The sequence below is a fragment of the Argopecten irradians genome, chromosome 12, assembly GCF_041381155.1.
Source record: "Argopecten irradians isolate NY chromosome 12, Ai_NY, whole genome shotgun sequence".
NCBI classification, from domain to species: Eukaryota; Metazoa; Mollusca; class Bivalvia; order Pectinida; family Pectinidae; genus Argopecten; species Argopecten irradians.
In genome coordinates this window covers 29,155,810-29,176,401 of record NC_091145.1, presented here as the reverse complement: position 1 = coordinate 29,176,401, position 20,592 = coordinate 29,155,810, and the positions used below count along the sequence as shown (strand labels likewise).

The 20,592-nt window shown below is 34.4% G+C and overlaps 1 protein-coding gene across 1 annotated transcript; it reads left to right on the top strand.

Annotated features, from left to right (window-relative positions):
* The first annotated feature begins 14,880 nt into the window (after positions 1-14,880).
* On the top strand, positions 14,881-19,435 carry LOC138336850 (uncharacterized). Its single transcript, XM_069286443.1, has 2 exons — positions 14,881-15,156; positions 18,290-19,435. The coding sequence occupies exons 1-2, from the start codon at positions 15,154-15,156 to the stop codon at positions 19,433-19,435; spliced, it is 1,149 nt and encodes a 382-aa protein (XP_069142544.1). The 5' UTR covers positions 14,881-15,153.
* Positions 19,436-20,592: the final 1,157 nt, after the last annotated feature.

Below are 20,592 nucleotides of genomic sequence, written 5' to 3'. Positions count from 1 at the left end.
CTCTTGATAAAATTCAGTCCCAAACTGAATTATGACAGGACATGCTTGATGAAAATCTACCCAAATTAAGGAGGAAGTCACATCATTCCTCATTGAGACAGAGTGCTGTCATGAAATAGGGAAGAAGTGAACGAGCTAGAGTGAGTAGATCTATGCCAGAACAAAGAAACTCAGATTTAGACAGGACGAGGAAAACAATATAATACTTCTCAATCTCCCAGAATCCTAAAATGGAGACAAATCACACACACGGTGAAAAGTTGTTACGTGAACTAATTACGAACTTAGGTGTGTCTAATTTAGAAATACCTTTACACTACGCATCGTTCATTTGTGCGTAAATTAGACAGTAAAATCCAGGGGAAGCATTTGCTAAGTGAGGCTAGGATAATTCGCGCCAAACGTAACTTATGAATGTGCGCCTGTGCAACAAAGAAAGACACTCAGTAATAAGAGCGCAAAAAAGCTGATGAAAAACAAGAACAATGTATTGGGAATTCAGTAGTACATTGAGATATATGGATACCCAAACTCAAGTCATCAGTCCTATTCGCCTTGGGAACAATCTGGGAGCCCGTTTGCATCATAACGATAAACATTATATACAACAACATAGACGAAGTCTAAGTTGCCTGGGAAAGTGAAAAATCCTCGTATAGCGAGAACACAGTAATAAAGACTTCAATATGCCTCAATCACGCACAATAGATCGAACGTAGGAATCTGTTTCGAACAGTAATGTCGACACCAATCTATCCTCATCCACGATGGCAAAGCTGGAAACATATATCACTGAGGAGGAAAGGGGTGGTCGTCGGGCATAATTGCCCTTTGGAGGTATTAACTAAGAGTAGCAGCGACGTCCTGCTATTAGCTGTGTCGGTAAAAAGCTGATGTTTTTGCCAGTGGTCACACGTAGGGGACAGAAGGTGATATATACCACCATTTAGACCTACGTATCTTGAAAATGTGTTAGTCGACGAGCTCATCATAAATAATGAGATAATTGATGCATTAATTAAAAGCAGTGAATGAAGTGAAATCCTTATGATCTGAAAATATTCTCCCCGAATTTGAAACCCTGAACATATTGCTTTACTCTCTACGTATACTCTTTATTATTCGGCGAAGGAAGGATTTTACCATCCAAATGGAAACGAGCAAACTTCACGACAACCTTTAAGAAAAGGGAAAGCAAAAGCGTTGTTACAATAGATCTATAAGTTCAACATATGTCATTCTTTGGTAAAGTATTCCAGCGCATGGCACAAAACAGCTTATTCTCCGATAGGCAGTAATGTTTTAGAAACAAACATATGTAAGCTACAACTACTGGAAATCACCGAAAGTTGGACTTGGATTTCAGCAAGGCGCTTGATTCGGTTCCGCATAGAAGGCTCATGGACAAGATGAAATGCTATGGAATAGGCGATAACATCGGGAAATGGATAAGTGACTTTCTACAAGGTATTGAACAATGAGTTGTAATTAACGGTAAGTATTCAAGGTCAATCCATGCATCAAGTGGAGTCCCTCAAGGCGGTAAACGATGTCAACAACGATGACATTAACTTGTTTACAAACATTATACCAAAACCTGCGGTGGCTGGGAGCGGACATGAAATAAATAAAATTATTGCGTTCAAACGAAATAGTATTGCGTGCGAACGTTGTGCGAACGATAAGTTGTACGGATATAATAATTATTGCGTTCAAACGAAATAACTATCAAGCTCATTATCAAACATGGATGGTATTACAGTAATCATGCCACCGTAGTAATATGATATGGCCTACAACTTATGAAACGTCACCTTACAAATGTATCTAAAAGATGTTTTCCTTATTTTCAACGATTTAAAGTTTTGTTTAGTGTTTAATACTTTATATATTCAATGAAATATATATAATTGTATTTATCTTGTACGTACAACATAGTATCTTGTACATGTATGAACAACTTAGTATATAAACTTGTACGTACACGATACTACGCTGTACGTACAAGATACTACGTTGTACGTGCAAATGCACAAGATAATAATTTGTACGTACAAGATACTGTATAAAAATGTACGTACTTGTAAGATATGAAGTTATACGTACAAGATAATAACTTGTACGTACAAGATACATGTACTAGCTGTACGTACATGATACAACGATGTACGTACAAACGTACAAGATAATAATTTGTGCATACGTACGTACAAACGTACACGATACTGTAACAATAGATACTAATAAAATACTAAGTTATACGTACATGATAATAAGTTGTACGGATATGATAAATAAAATCATATATTGGTTCTAATACGCTGCCGTTAATTAAAGCAGTCTGTGCTTTTATATGACTAATACATTGGGTTATTTTGTTTCAATATTTCCATTTGAATGTGTGCAATTTGTGTTACAACGAACATTATTTTGTATTAATACTTAGTCAACTAATTTTAAAAAGTAAAAAATGAACTGCCATGACTTTTTCTACAATTTTAATGCAAATCAATCAAAGCAAATACTGAAATAGAACACAAACCAAAACAATATATGAAATAAACTTTAAATTAATGGTTTTAAAGCAAAATGTACTATATAAAATTCACTTTATTAAGAAGGTTTACACAAAACCACTTCCAATGACCAATTACAAAGAATATTGATATGAAATTGCAGACTGACACATTTGAAATAGCCAAAGGTGAGCCGTTGATATTTCGTTCGAATGAAATAATCATTTCGTTCCCACGGAATAATTATTTCGTTCGAACGCAATAACATTTCGTTCGAAAGCAATATGATTTCGTTCCAACGCAATAATATTTCGTTCGCACACCGTAATATTTCGTTCGCACCCAATAATATTTCTATCGAACGCAATAATATTTCATTCGAACGCAATAATATTTCGTTCGCACGCAATAATATTTCGTTCCCACGCAATACTACATGTATTTCGTTCGAACGCAATAATATTTCGTTCGCACGCAATACTATTTCGTTCGCACGCAATAATATTTCGTTCGAATGCAATAAAATTTCGTTCCCACGCAATAATATTTCGTTCCCATGCAATAATATTTCGTTCGCACGCAATAATTTTATTTATTTCATGTCCGCTTCCAGCCACCGTAAAAACCAGTATCAATGAAAATATTGATCGTTATAAGTTTTGAAGCTAAAATTAACACCATTATATTTTAAAATATGTCATACCTTTTAACTTATGCTGGCTTTCATTCACTTTTTGACAATCTGTGTTTTTCATCAACTGTACTTGTCATACAGTAATTTTCTTCTATCTTCTGTTATAAATCAGGTTTATCTTTGGCTTCAAGGTTTGTCCACCGAGCAATTGATCTTATTATTCTCTTACACTTCGCGTAATTTGGTGATGAGAAATCGCTTTCCTGAATTTTGATTTCTCATTCAATACTAAATGTATTTTTATCTGTTAAAACTCACACTCAAATCTATATAAAACAAATTCTGTTGCAATTATTTTGGAGTAAAACCATATTTTTATTGGACTTACATAACCCGAGGTTAGTCTATTGCATGCTTTGCTCATTAATAATAATAATAAAACAATAAGTGGAAGATTTTTTTTCCCTACGCTACATCAATCAGAGCTATTTGATATGTTAATGTTGTAAAAATATGTACGGAAAATGTTTGACGGAATTTATGGCATAAAGGCTGGCGTTGTCCAAGATAGCAGTCATACTATGATCAATATCATAATTCATCCCAGACGAAATTTATAATTTAACCAAAACGTGTATTGTTTATTTTTATTATTATTTAAAGACTATTTTAAACTTTTCCCACACGTTTGGACGAAAACGAACCAATACCTTTATTTTCGAATGCTTCCCTATGGTGCTGTACTATGTCTATTATTTCACTGGTTAGTAACTATTAACTAGGGAATGCACAGTAAATATATACAAAGTAATTTTCGTTTAATTAGATAATATTTACAGTAAGAGTAAACACAATTTAGCAAAGCGTTAACCCCCTGGGCACTTGGAATGTTGTTTTTGAAGCCGAAGGTTATTGTTTGAGGACACAAGGAAATAGAACAACGCACTGGGATGATATTCTGCAAATGGTGAAACTATTTTGTTTCAAACCGATAATAAGGGTATTATCATCATATATCACATTGGTGTAACGTAAGTCTTTAGTTTAAACCATATTTGATTTTCATTTAAGTACATAAATAACAATATATTATAAAGTAACGATTGAGAAAAAAATACTTATATTAATATGTCTCCTTAGTATAGACAGGAATAAATATAGAACTAGCCAGGTTTTGAATACCAAGTGATGCTTCTAATATAGAGAAAAAACAGAAAGGAGAAGAGGGGAGGTAGAAAAAAGAGAGAGATAGGGGAGTTAAGACAAGGTGAAATAGTGAATATCAATGGATACTTCTAGTGAGCATATCACATTATATGAACCCGAAATTTGAACCTGTAGCTAAACTGGGTTAGTATGTAAGGAAGAAAATTTACGGACCGGTGAAGCAGAGCTGAGGTTGTATGTAAAAGATGAGAACAATACCTCGTTTAGAGACCTGCAAAATCACTATTATATAAAAAAAAGTTTTGTTCGAGATATAAAATTATGGAAGCAGCAGAATATGAGTTTGTTGTCAGTAATTGACATATTAGGATCTCCGTATAATAAAATATCAAGACTGTATCTAGGAGGTCAGTTTGTCTGATATCTCTTTAATTAGAGAAATACAGAAGATAGTGTTCGGTGGTCTGCCTGACTACAGGAACAGAGGGGACTTTCTACAAGATTACGGTTAAATAAATGAGATTTCAAAGTGGTACAGTTCATTCGTAAGAATTTCGACAAGAACTTCAACTTTTAATATACATTTTTTATTACAATGTACAAAGAAATAGTAAACGGAATGTAAGATATTATTGAAAATGTTTTATAAAGGATTGGTTTAATCAACAAATGGAAAAAGAAAAAGAAAACCATGCCAAAATCGATAATAGTGTTTTAGAGATTTTTTTTATAGATTAGTCTTCTTACTTTAAAGTTTTGATTTTGATTTTATCTGTTGTTGTTTTTAAATATTATGAAATAAAGTCCCAAATGAGGCACCAAGGCATATGGTGATGACCAATAGTTAAATATTGCCAACAAAATAGGCTTTTGTTATTATTTTGCATATTATTGATATTTGTATAATCTCTGTCGCGCCGAAAAAAAATACCACAATCAGTATTTTCGTTTTGGAGTCAAAATTTTACCTCCTTTTGGTCAGGTTAACATATCTATATATACACTGATGATGTATCATGTACCAGAGTTTTTTATTTTTTTTTTTTGTTATTTTTTTTTTCTATTTAGGCGACTCGTTAACGGCTAGTATGACTGTATTGCTCAGCGCAGCGGTTTTCCTCTATGGTTGTTTGTCTTATGGTGAGTACAACCAACTCATACTGTCATAACTGTTAATCCAAAATTTAAACTGATTCGATGCGCAAAGACTTGGCTGCTATTGCATTTATTGCAGAAAAAAAAAATCAATATTTATTTTGTCGTTGGAAATACGACCGCGAAAATGAAAATGACAAATCCACTTTATGTTCGTAATATGCTGAAATACAAAATTCATGTTAATGAGAAATCGACAAAATTTAAATTGGCGAAATTCCACGAATATGCAAATATTACGAACTCTAGAATTTACCGTTATAGGGTAATTGACTGATACCCTTTGTCTATATTTCACAGCTTTATACGACACCATACACGACTACAGCCGTCACCGATGCCTCTACAACTCAAAGTGTTTCGGGTAATATATGTACCTTTCCTTTATCTTTTTAAAAATGTTACTTATATCATCAATATTACATCATTGTTTTTCTGTTAAAGTTTCAACACATCGATTGTCAATTTGTCATGATGTTACAGCGAATTCGTGTTATAAGTGTATTTAGTATACATTTATTTTTCATTTTAATTTTCTCTCACAGAAACCTCTACATTGACAGATGTGCCTACTTCGGCCTATGCTACGACCGATAATAGCATAAGTCAAGCGACACAGACTTTATCTTCATTGAAATGTTCTTGTTATAGAAACACTACCGTTTCGCATGAACTATTACTGAAAAAGCGTTCCCAGAAAAAGCACCAACAACTATCTTCGTACTCTGATCAGTGTCTGGGACAAGAGAGACTCCTCGGCTGAAATTGGCGCGTTAGGCATCACTGTGTTAAGCACAGTGGCTGGCTGTATTGTCGCAATTGACATAGTAACTCTGATGCAGAAGCGAAAATAATTCGCAGAAAAGGCTGAATTGAATAAATCTTATATCTCTGCAAATATGAAAAAGTAGGAAACCGCGTTCAACAGAGTATACTGGTATCTCGTGAATAATCTTATGAAACACTCAGGTTTACTAGGATTAACGTTTGCCACACAGTAAACTACTTGTCATTCTTTATTATTTTACTTGTTAATGTTGTTCATACTTTTGACATTGTTTTCATCCATATCATTCCTGCTATGCATGACCTGGACCCTTGCATTTTCATCAACATTCCTGCACTTTAAGGAATTCCTTAACTGTAAAGTTATGATTTCAATGTTAAGGAAGGCTCTCTGATTTAATGTATTTCCTAATCGTCTGTAATGCTTTTCTATAGAGAAGGTTATGGAATGTCTATGCAACTAGGCCCGTACATGTACGTTTGTGATGGTAAAGAGTTTGCGATAGTAAGTAAGAATTATATAATAGTTTGTTGAATTATTTTGTTTCTTAGATTTAACCATTGAGATTTAAAATATTACCCGCATTTATCCCAGTGTAAACCGTTTTATTCTGGAATCATTACTTTATGGTAATGTCAGTAACTGTTTCCTTTTTGCAATCGGTAATTACATTTTCTAATATGTAGATACAACTGTATGAAACTGAAAGAAAATGAGTTGCTTGGAATAACAAAATTAAAAAAAAAATCAAACAATTAAACAGCAATAAAAGCAAACAAATAACACAATTTGTTTTAATAAAAAATAGAAAACATTATTTTAACTGAAATAACATTTTAGAAAAGCAATAGTTCTATTTATTATGTTTTCACATTTTGAGACGTACAGGACGCACGGTAACCTCCAGGTAAAGTCTATGACGTTGTAAGAATACACCTATAGTATTACCATAATACTAATTTAGTATGTAACACACTTCCATAATTGTCCCGAGTTCTATTGGGAAATCATTACCTTTTCGTTTTAACACCTGACTTATTTCAATAGGCACAACAGAAAATTGTCTATTCTGTTAGAAGTATCCCCCATGTACTTTAAATTTCTCATTTACCTTAAATTAAAAAAAATAGTATCAATAATTTACAACAAGTATTGTTAATAGATCAGAACGCTTGAGACAGGATGATTTGAAAATAATTAAAATGAACTCTACTTATATATCAATTATGGACTCTTGTTAAGGTCCATATGGCATTATATAGCCCTGATAGAAACATAATGACATTGCGTACATTCTACTTGGGCGGTATAACACCATATAGACCGAAACAGAGGTCTTTATCTTTTATATTAGTTTCTTCAATGATCGTCAAAAGAATTCACTGACGTGCACGTTATGTATTTACAATTTGTTTGTTTGATTTATTAACGTCCTATTAACAGCTATGGTCATGTAAGGACGGCCTCCCATGTATGCGGTATGTTGCGTGTATGTTGTGCGAGGTGAGTGTACTGGGAGACTGCGGTATGTTCTTGTTGTGTCTTCTTGTATAGTGGAACTGTTGCCCTTTTTATAGTGCTATATCACTGAAGCATGCCGCCGAAGACACCGAGCAACACACCCCACCCGGTCACATTATACTGACAACGGGCGAACCAGTCGTCCCACTCCCTGTATGCTGAGCGCTAAGCAGGAGCAGAAACTACCACTTTTATAGACTTTGGTGTGTCTCGGCCAGGGGACAGAACCCAGAGCCTTCCTCACAGGGGCAAACGCTCAACTCAAAGCCAAAAATGAGGCGGTGCCAAGGGAGGCATTAGGAAAGATAAAGTCAGTTAGGAAGAAGAGAAAAGATAAGATCCTAAATTTAGTCGCCTTTTACGATCATGCAATAGGGGCAACAGGTACAATTCTAACGCCCTACCTGCAGGGCCGTGAAATTATAGATATTGTTTCCCAATCATCATGTTTCATCCCTCTTGCAAAATGAATGATATAAGAAATAAGATTTTTTAAGATATTCTACCCGAGGGTTACCAAATATTGTAAAACCCGAGGCTTGCCTTGGGTTTTATTACTTTTTGTGATCCCGAGGATGTAAAACTGGCTGGTCTAGGGCAATACACTCATGCTATAAAGCCTCGTGACGTCATAGTGTTAACAAAATTACTATATTCTCGGTATAATTTTAACACTTTTTCAGGAACTAGACTGGTTTACGTTAAAAGATACAAGCAACGGTATTTTGCGTTGAAAATATCACGAAATTTTTCGAATTCGGAAAATTATAGCAGTAAAATTGCAATAAAATGTCGATGTATGAGAGAAAATTACTCATTTTTAGTACATCACGTGACAGAATACTGAATTCTGATTGGCTACACATATGAGTTATATTTGCAATAGTGTCTGGAGAAGCGGGCACTATTGAAGTGGTGCGTTTGACATGAATGTATTGTGACGGCATTATTACATAATGTCATTATAGCGTTGTGCTTCAACCATGATGTCAAGATGGCCATCAGACTATTGAGTACGGGGAGGGAAACTTATGTTGCTTTCTACAGAAGACAGTTTACTAGTGCAATATTAATCTAATTTCGATCTTCACGAAACTGAATCTCCTTTAAAGAAACGCATACCGCGATAATTTATATAATGTAACAACATTCAACAACATGGTGTGGAAATGAAAGTTACAAGATTTCCTTTGAAATGCTTTTTCTACGATGAAATGAAATGGGCTCATACATATGTGAGGGTGATTTATTAAACCATTATTGTCACGTGATGACATAGTGGTCTCGACTTCGGCTCGGACACTATCCCATCCCTCGACAATTCTATGAGGCAATAGTGCCCCCTCAACTAGGCAATAATAGATAAATATTGATGGGACGTTTATGCTTTATATCGGACTCCACATGACCATGGATGAGCCAATAAGGTCTGAAGAAAACATGTTTATAGTTATGATTTTAAAATCATGTACATCCTATGTTGTGAAAGTTTACTGATGATTTCATATGCATTCCAATGACTTATTTCTATTGCTCCGAATGTCGTCGGGGTTACTTATGACGTCACAAGAAGAGGTTCCATTGACGGTCAGCGAGAAACTTGCACACAAAATTTATTATACCCCGATGAAGTAAAAAATTGTGACACCAATGCTTATAATAAATATTTCAGACTACTTTAAAATAAAATACATTTAAAGTGAATAGTCGGGCAAAGAAAACCAGTCTAAATGCGTTCATTGGCCTTCCAAAAGTTCTCATATATTAATACAATGGTCAAGTTCTGCTTAGTTTCCCAGTTCTGACCATTAAAGTAAAGAAAAGTTGAAAACATTAAAAGCGAGGCTGTGTGGAAATGTAACCACGGACATAGTGAGCCGGGAGGACGTTTTAGAATTCCCATACTTTAAATTAATTTCTTCGTACGCAGACAGATTTTGACGAGAGATTTTATTTTTCTATTTCATAAGAAATTATACTGGATACATCCACACCATTTTAACCGACTTTAGCCACCCTTGCCCGACTGTTCACTTTAAACGTACGATACCGTTGATTTTTCCATGGATTTTTTTTTCCAAATCAATACGCAACGTCGACGTTTCTATTGTGACGTTACGATAAAATCGGATTTTTGCACCATTCTCTGGTTTCTTTTACTCATTATAAGCATTGATTTAATTTCATCGGTGTATGAAAGAAACTTTGTTTGCAAACTGTGTGAATCCTCGTAAGGCACAAAAATTTTTTATAACCCGATAAAATTAAAAAAAAAAGTGACATCAATTCTTATCATTAATTTCATAGCCTATCTGATAAAATAGAATGTTTTTAAATGTACTATTCTAGTGATTTTTCAAGGGATTTTTTTCCGATCAATACACAACCTCAATGTCTCTATTATGACGTCACGATAACGTCGGAGTTTGGCGCCATTCTCGGAATTTTTTTAACAATTGTATGCAAAAAATATTAACCAATCAGAAAGCAATATCAAGTATGAAACCAAGAAAAAAATAATTATGGTAGTATGAAGAAAAATAATCGACCTACCAGTAAGTTGGATTTCGTATGAAAACATTAATTGAACGAAGAAAGAAATCCGAGCATGGTGCGTAGACCCGGTGTTATCGTGACGTCACAATAGAGACATTGACGTTGGGAAGTGATTTAAAACAGGAGCTGTTGGAGAACAGCAAAGCTCGCCTATTCAGAAGAAGTTGATGTTCAAGTATTTAATATTTAAACATGGAAATATGACAAATTAACAGACTCAGAAACCCCCTAAAGGGCCCCAAATTGGTTGTATTATCACGTTCAGCATCCATACACATTAGGAAAATAAAATCATAAACATTTATGATGACCTAAGCTTAATCAATAGACAAAATAGAAACTTGCTCAAAAACTTTAACATTGAAATATGACAAATTAACACACTCAAAAAAACCCTAAAGGGCCCCAAATTGGTTGTATTATCACGTTCAGCATCCATACACATTAGGAATATAAAATCATAAACATTTATGATGACTTAAGCTTAAACAATTGACGAAACAGAAACTTGCTCAAAAAACTTTAACGTGAAATCGGACGCCGACGCCGACGCCGGGGTGACATCATTAGCTCCCCTATTCTTCGAATAGGCGAGCTAAAAAATCCCTTAGAAAATCAACCAGAAACCAGACACTCAACCTCAAACTTTAGCTGTTTTAATATACCGATACATACAAAATCTTTGCTTAGAGTAAAATATTTATTTGTCTCATACGCTATGTCGCGTACGTCCTGCTAGTTTGTACCATGTACTATGTTTAGTAAAATCAAAGAGTTGCCTCCCTTAACGCGGTTCAACATTTATAAGATTAATGAAGACAAGTTGTCTATACAGCTAATAATACGAATATTCGGATTACCCCCACAGCTCACTGTAATATTTATAACAGATTTAATGGCGGTGCAGACTCGCCACAGCTCACTGTAATATTTTTTCACATATTTAATGGTGGATCAGGCCCCCAACAGCTCACTGTAATATTTATAACAGATTTAATGTAGGATCAAACTCCCCACAGCTCGCTGTAATGTTTATAACAGATTTAATGGCGGATTAGACTTCCCGCAGCTCACTGTAATATGGTGATGACAGATTCTGTGGTGGATCATACTCCCAACAGTTCACTGTAATATTTATAACATATTTAATGGTTGATCAGACTCCCCACAGCTCACTGTAATATTTATAACATATCTAATGGTTGATTAGACTCCCCACAGCTCACTGTAATATTTATAACATATTTAATGGCGGATTAGACTTCCCGCAGCTCAATGTAATATTTATAACATATCTAATGGCGGATCAGACGCCCCACAGCTCACTGTAATATTTATAAGATATTTAATGGCGGATTAGACACTGCAATATTTATAACAGATCTAATGGCGGTTCAGAACCCCAACAGCTCACTGTAATATTTTTAAGAAATTTAATGGCGGTTCAGACTCTCAACAGCTCACTGTAATATTTTTAAGAAATGTAATGGCGATTCAGACTCCAAACACCTCACTGTAATATTTATAACAGATTTACTGGCGGATCAGACTCCGCACAGCTCTCTGTAATATTTATAACAGATTTAATGTCGGTTCAGACTCCCAACAGCTCTCTGTAATATTTGTAAGAGATTTAATGTCGGTTCAGACTCCCAACAGCTCTCTGTAATATTTATAACAGATTTAATGTCGGTTCAGACTCCCAACAGCTCTCTTTAATATTTATAACAGATTTAATGGCGGATTAGACTTCCCGCAGCTCACTGTAATATGGTGATGACAGATTTTGTGGTGGATAATACTCCCAACAGCTCACTGTAATATTGATGACAGATTTAATGGTGGATTGGACTCCCAACAGCTCACTGAAATGTTTATAACATATTTAATGGTTGATCAGACTCCCCACAGCTCACTGTAATATTTATAACATATTTAACGGTTGATCAGACTCCCCACAGCTCACTGTAATATTTATAACATATCTAATGGTTGATTAGACTCCCCACAGCTCACTGAAATATTTATAACATATTTAATGATTGATCAAACTCCCTACAGCTCAATGTAATATTTATAACATATCTAATGGCGGATCAGACGCCCCGCAGCTCACTGTAATATCTATAAGATATTTAATGGCGGATTAGACACTGTAATATTTATAACAGATCTAATGGCGGTTCAGAATCCCAACAGCTCACTGTAATATTTATAACAGATTTAATGGCGGTGCAGACTCGCCACAGCTCACTGTAATATTTTTTACATATTTGATGGTGGATCAGGCCCCCAACAGCTCACTGTAATATTTATAACATATTTAATGTCGGATCAGACTCGCAACAGCTCACTGTAATGTTTATAACAGATTTAATGGCGGATTAGACTTCCCGCAGCTCACTGTAATATGGTGATGACAGATTTTGTGGTGGATCATACTCCCAACAGTTCACTGTAATATTTATAACATTTAATGGTTGATCAGACTCCCAACAGTTCACTGTAATATTTATAACATATTTAATGGCGGATTAGACTTCCCGTAGCTCACTGTAATATTTATAACATATCTAATGGCGGATCAGACGCCCCACAGCTCACGGTAATATTTATAAGATATTTAATGGCAGTTCAGACTCCAAACACCTCACTGTAATACGATATTTAATGGCGGATTAGACACTGTATTATTTATAACAGATCTAATGGCGGTTCAGAATCCCAACAGCTCAATGTAATATTTTTAAGAAATTTAATGGCGGTTCAGACTCCAAACACCTCATTGTAATATTTATAACAGATTTACTGGCGGATCAGACTCCGCACAGCTCACTGTAATATTTATGACATATTTAATGGCGGAGCAGACTCTCAACAGCTCACTGTAATATTGTCGACAGCATACCATTATTACAGCTAGGAATCTATATTAGACGGACTGGTCTGACATGTCGTGGCATGTTACATTTGTTGGCCTGAGGACATAACGTGCTTATATGATTAGCCAATACATAGCTTGCTCTAAATCCAATATCCATATCCTGGGATTGTTATATTACAACGCATGACGAGAAATTCTAGACAATGACTATTTTGTGTGATACAATATGGATTTCGCCAATATATATTCTGTATTTCTATGGCCTTTTCACGGTCAGACTACTCTACAAATCATTGAAAAGGACTTAGATTGGATTATTTCAATTAAACGTTCGATTTAAAAACATTGTCAACAAAGGTACTTGATAATACTATTCATACCTTTAAAGCCATCAGATTTAAGCCATGGTCATTTGGTCAGTTCGAACGGATTAATGACATTGCTGGTCACCAGTCGGTCAACTTGTAGTGATATGATATACCATTGTAAAAGAATTAGATTTTAGATATCAGAATGTATTTTAGAATTAGACATATATATTTGTAGAATAGATACCTGTACAGGAAGTTGTCCCTCATACAGGCATCTCAATTTATGGAAAACCAAAGTTAGGGAGTAAAACCCTTTGTCATTGGATAATTGTATGTACCTTTTTGTGTAGGAGTTATGTTGCCTTAGGAAGGGGTATAAAAAGGCCTGCTCCAGCCAGTTCTAGTCAAGTATAAGAATTCCATTTAACTGTGACTTCAGCTCCCCTCCCAAAAACCATTCGTTGGCTGCGTCCCGTTAGGTCTCCCGTGTGGACATGTATTTTGTAATTTGGTGAGTATTTTTGCCCCTCCTTTTCTCTCGTGGTAGTGTATCCCTTTGTAGTGTTGGTTAGGGATTCATTGAGAAGCTAGGCATAGGTAGTAGGGGGCTGAAGCTGACAAGGTCAGTAGTCACACGTGTACGAGCACACGGTCACTGTGCTGGGTCAACCCAGGTTTGGGGCCCAAGGTTCTGTTCGGACTTAATATGTTAGCTTTACCAAAAGAATACCATGAAGTGACAGAAAGATTCAGGCAATGAATCAAAGGTAAATGTACCTGTGGTAATTCAGATGTATAATAATGTTACAATGCCTATACACAGCGTAGCCGAGTCTACTCTCCAAACGACATACCTATAACAACCCCCTCTCTAACGTGGAAAGGTCAAAAGAAATCCCTAGAAAATCAGTTAATTTTGAAACAGAACAACACAATCAGCAGGACATGTTTGGTAATAAACAACAGGATGTATTTGGGCTGATAGACACTCCGTTACTAGGGCAAGGATAAGTAAGGATGGAATGGGCTCCTACCATACCAAACAATATTCAGACAAGAACACCTAAGTTTGTAAGTAAACCAATGACAAATGGTTCTGTGGTCTATTCTGTACTCAAACGCCATCCAATATTATTCTTGTCAGCTTTAATTGGAACTTATTTAACACTGCAAATAAAACTCCTGGCATTGAACATTTAATGTGTAGCCCCGTATAAATCAAGGTGACCATAATCTGTTAAAACATCCAATTACAAAGCATGGTTTAGAGTTTCTTTCTGAAAGTGTTTTATGTACATAACGCTATGGTCATGATATCACATGACCGTCTATTCCGATCAAACCAGTTTCAGGTTGGTTGTGATGTAACAGTTCTATATTTGTCGCATTGATGTTTACAATCAGGATTAAGAACATAATGTACCTTTATGTCTGAGTGAAGCGGGGCCCATAAAATATTGTCAGGGGCTTACACGGGATTAGTTCCGTTAAAGGTTCGATACAGAGTATTTCCACCGACAAAAACATTTACTGGTACATCAGAACGTTTGAAACGTGTCTACTGCCATTACACACGGACTGACAGAAACACTCAAAACACTTTCGCATAGATATCTACAGAAATGGTATGTATGATATTTTACTTAATGATGTTCTCTGATTTCGGTTGCTTATCCATGGGGCACTAGATCATCCATTGAATATATTTAAGACGATAATATAATTATGTTTTATTATTATATTACTAGTTCGTCATTACTAGTATGTTGTAATATATAGTCTTGTAAGTACATTAATTTTGTAAAATTGCATTAATGTTGTAAATACTGATATCTTCCATAGCAACCAGCAGTTGATGTATTGAAAACAGTTTATGTAGAAATTTATTTTATGCTTCTATGCTTGTTAAAATCAACCTTGATAAATGTTATAAATTTTTGTTATTTTCAAAAAATAATTGTCTCTATTTGCATCAAGTCGCTATATCATACCAGATATCACACCAGTCCAACATCAATAGAAAGCCTATTGGCTTGTCCAGTTGTATGGTAATATTTACATAGTTACCAATTACAAAGTGTGATTGTATATACAATCGTTAATGGTACTTTCTAGAACTCTATCACACATATATATATTGATCGTGTAAATATACACTGCTTGGATACATAGTTGTCCTGGGCTAGGTAGATAATAGAAATTTTATAACGTGGTTCTTCCAGTGGTTATTTAGTCTATGTTTAATATTTCCAGAGTTGACCACATGCTCCGGGAGGGCGTTCCATACCTCTATAATTCTGTTTTTTGAATACATCTTTGGTAATATTTAGACGGAACGGTTTTTTGAATAGTTTTTCACATGTCCTCTGGTCCTTGTGTGAGCCATTGGGGTACATATTGTGTCACTGTTGACAAGGTCTATTTAATTAATTGTAGGTCTCGACCATGTCCGCCAACAATCTTCTGTATTCCAGGGTAGGAAGGCCTAAAATCCGTAGACTTCTGTTTTCTGTAAAAATACATATAAAGATTAAGAAATTAATGTTTTGCTGCCGTTTTGAAAAGAGCTGCCTCTTTTGTTTTGAAAACAGGAGAAATTAATATTTGTACTTCAGAATCTTAAATCTCCAATGCGACAACATTTTAGCTACATCATGTTCATTTCAGTTGTATTTTTTTGTGTGAAAAATTTTGAAATTAATAACCGTTTGGTATGTTTTTGTAAATTTTTACCACATTTTTTATAACAAACATCAAAAAAGTTATGACACTGATTTATGAACAAACAGTTATGAACAAACAACAACCTTTTTGAAACAGCAAAATAATTGAAAAATGTAGTCATTAGAAGTAATAATGAACATTGCCTTTCATTAAATTTTATGATGAACTCTGTTGTCTTATTGTTTAAACAAGTTTTTCGTTCATTTCAAGCTACAAAACATATTAAATATGAAATATAAATTTGCCATATATTTCTTTTAACCCTGCATGTTTCTTGACGAAAATTACTATAAAAAGAACTTCAAAGAAATAACCAAAAAATGACTTTCGACCCAAATGTAATGTTGGGAAGGTTCGTGAGCAAATTATGACCAATTCACCTTTCTTTGAACGATATATAATTCGAAGAATAATGTCATTTTACTACCTTTGCTGTTTTGAAACAAATTAACAAGGAAGGGCGAGAAAGCCAGTTAATTTCCCCTACGAGATGTTGATGAATACTTCATGAATCATGTATGAATACTCTTCAATTCTTCATTAATATTTTAATATAATAAATTAATGTTAAAAAATCTCATGAACATTCCAAAATCCTTTCAATCAAGAATTCATGAACATTCATTAATCTAGTTTATGCATAAAATCAAGAACATTCATGAACTGCTTTTATTCATGAACAACCCACCCATGAAGTTTATGAATATTTGAAGAATATTTATGAACTTAAAACCATCATGAATGATCATGAATATTTATTTGTGATAATTCATGAATTTGTCATGAACTACAACTCGCAGAAGTATGCTCAAGTAATTCATGAATATTCATAACAATTAATGAACAATTCATGGAAATTTGAGCCACGTCAGTATTGTGTTCAAGAAGTTTCATGAATGCAAGTTGGAAACAGCAACATATGAACAACTCTACTGGCCCAGAATTGTCAGGATTGAAATTTACTACCAAACCAATGGAAATTCTATTGGAATCAATTCAATATTTGACGAAACAATTTCTTAAGAAAATGTGTATATTCCATATATTAATATATAACATCAGAAGAGTTTAACATGAATCACCAACAGTTTACTGTGTTATTTTTGTTTTCATAATACCACAGATATCATAAGCGCTGGGAAAAATCTGTTTCAGGGATATGCAGCAACCAATGTCATAATACATTCAAAGTAAATGAGTATTTGTCTAAAATAAACCTATATTCGTAAAGCATGATAGTTTATATGGACAATTTGACAGCATTTCACAAACCAATATCTATGCATAAACACTATAGCAATATTTGACAGCATTTCACAAACCAATATCTATGCATAAACACTATAGCAATATCAGTGTGCAAAAATTTCATGTTGAAAAGGTACTGCATATAAATACAAATGGGATAATCCTTTCACTAATATGCCAAAACCTCCATTTTAAGATGAATAATGTTTCTCCCTTTCACACCGCAGCAGATACAGCAGCAATTTTGGATGGTGACTGTTTTGGTTGGAAATATACATTTATATATTGAAGTCATGTGACTCATGTGGTAATGTAACAAGTCGTGTGACTTTAGTGGATATTCATTTAATTCATCAAAATGAATGAAATATCATGTCAAGAATAATTCATTAAAATTCTTTTTAAAAAAACATGAATGAATTTTTTTTCATTTATTTTGAAGAATTTTAATGAATATCAGTTATGCATAAAACTTCGTGAATTATTCTTGATTTATTGATCATGGTCATTTTTTAATATTCCATGGATTCATAAAACTCTATAAAACTTCATGAAAAGTTCATGAAAGTAATGAGAGATGAATATTCATGAACAGTTTTTCATGAATCACAATGTGTAAATAATCTTGAAAGTTCATGAATCATTCATGAACGTTCGTGTTGTCATGAATACCATCTCGCAGAGGTTTTATCAAAGGCTGATAATAAAATACCGGAAGAAAATTTACAATTGATAAAATAGTCATTTCATAAAACTATCTTATATCTCCGTTTTTTTTCTTTACAGAAGAAAAGAACAAAGCACCTATGCAGTGCAGGTTTTGCAATAGCTTTACTTATAATGATATACAACAGAGTAAATGACAGTGCTACTAGTGCGTCTATGAGCAGAAGAATTGACAAAACACCCGTGAAACCACCAAACATAACAGATACTGATATAAAAGCATTTTTGAACAACACAACGCCTCGGGCACAACCACGTAAAGGATACATTGTTTACGATTGTGACGAGCAAAATCCAGGGGATTGCGGAGGGTGGTCAGACCGGATGTCAGGTATGTTCAGTGCCTACGTCATTTCCGTTCTTCTACAAAAGCATTTTCTCATCAGATACACGAAATCTGGCAATCTGGAGGATTTTCTAAGTCCTACAACAACAGATTGGCGATATAATTCCTCCATTCTGGAAGGAAAGTCATGGGGTTATCGAGACTTCTTCATCAAAGTTCCTGACGCTATCAAGAAAAGGAATTTAACTGGTCTTCATAACCTTTTCTCAAAAGACGTTAATTTTGTTCGGTTTAATTGGGATTTTACTCAACATTTTCGAAAGTTTACCGAAGCACAAAATGTAATTCCGTGGATACTAGAATTACATTATGCGGACTTATATTCCACTTTTTTTCATACCCTTTTTAAGCCCACAAAGAGCATCGATGAAGAAGTGAAAATGGTTGTAGAAAAAGCGCCCAAACTTGCATGTGCCCAAATTCGTATGGGTGGAAGTGCGACAATACCTGGAGATGATATACATACGACAGAGTCACAATTGAAAGACATTTGGATCATGCTTAAGGTATTGGAAAGTAAAAATTACAACATATTTGTAGCGACAGACTCTAAATATGTGCGGGACCAAGCCAAACTATTTTTAAATAATTTATTGGAAGCAAAGGGAAGAATCCTCCATATAGACTGGAACCCTAAAGGTGATGGACTAGCTAGTGGCTACAGGAGAGTTGTGGTAGATTTTTTCGTTCTCACAAAATGTGACGTTCTGATACTGACGAAGAGTGGGTTTGGTATCATGGCTGCCTACCTGAATACTAATGTTACGGAAATGTACTGTCTAACACAGGACGGACTGATGCCTTGTTCCAGATATACAATTCATGATTACTACCCTGGCGACTTACTGTCTCCCTACTAGTTAAAATGGTTAACTGGTTCACATAAGAAATAATTGTTATTTCTTGTTGTTCACTGGTTTATGACCAGATATTCTAAATGACGCGCATTCGTGCGTCATGTTTGAATATCTGTCAAAATGAACAAAAAAAACCCAAATTATTTCTTATGTTCTTTCAATGTACTACTATAAAAGTATGAAAGACATTTTGCTTGCAAACTGTGTGAAGCGCGGATTCTCACAAAACTTTGCAAACAATGTTTTATAACCCGACAAAGTTAAAAAATAGTGACATCAATAATTATAATTCATTTTCAGACTACTTGATAAAATAAAATGCAACGTACGATTCCATTGATTTTGTCGATCGCGAAATTCGCGAAAGTAAATCGCACGCAAATAAAAGTTGGTTTACAGTAACCAGAAGGTTGTGATCATTAAGAAATTTGAAGTGTGTATGAACATGTCTTTCCAGTATTTTAGATAAAATAGGTAAGGCAGATATGGGCCTGTAGTTATTGAAATCTGCACAACAACCACTATTATAAAGGCCATTTTCCTCTGATCAGGAAATTAACATGTTTTTATACTCATATTCAAAATATAAGTTAATGAATGGACAATCTGGTCATGGACAAGCTCTAAAAGTCTTGCGTCTAAGCCAATTACTCCAATAGTTTTTTTTCGTCCAAGCATTTCAAAAATTTACTTACAAAATCAATCAAAATCAATATACCTGGTACGCTATTGAGGATTTGACTCTGTTTCATGGATATTTATTGAACAAAGTTGTTTTTCCGTTTGGCTTTGGCAGAAGTATCATAAATTGGCTTATAACATTCTGCAATAAATCAGGACGAAGCTTAGCGTCTTTTTATATCAAGAGTGGCTATAGACAGGGGAACCCATTTCCACCAGATCTACTTATCCTCTCTACGAAAATGTTAAATACCTTTAATTAATAATAAAAATGCGAATAGTATAAATGTTGAGGATTGTCCAGTTCTATTACCACAGTATGCTAAACTTATACTGGATCGAACGGAGAGGTCGTTGAAGGAAGTAATGTGTGGACTTAAAGCTGACAATGCAAGATAAAAGTATACATTGGAGATTTTAAAAAAGTGAATAATGAGCCATTAAGAGATATTGATTTTAGAATACAGTATCACCAGAGA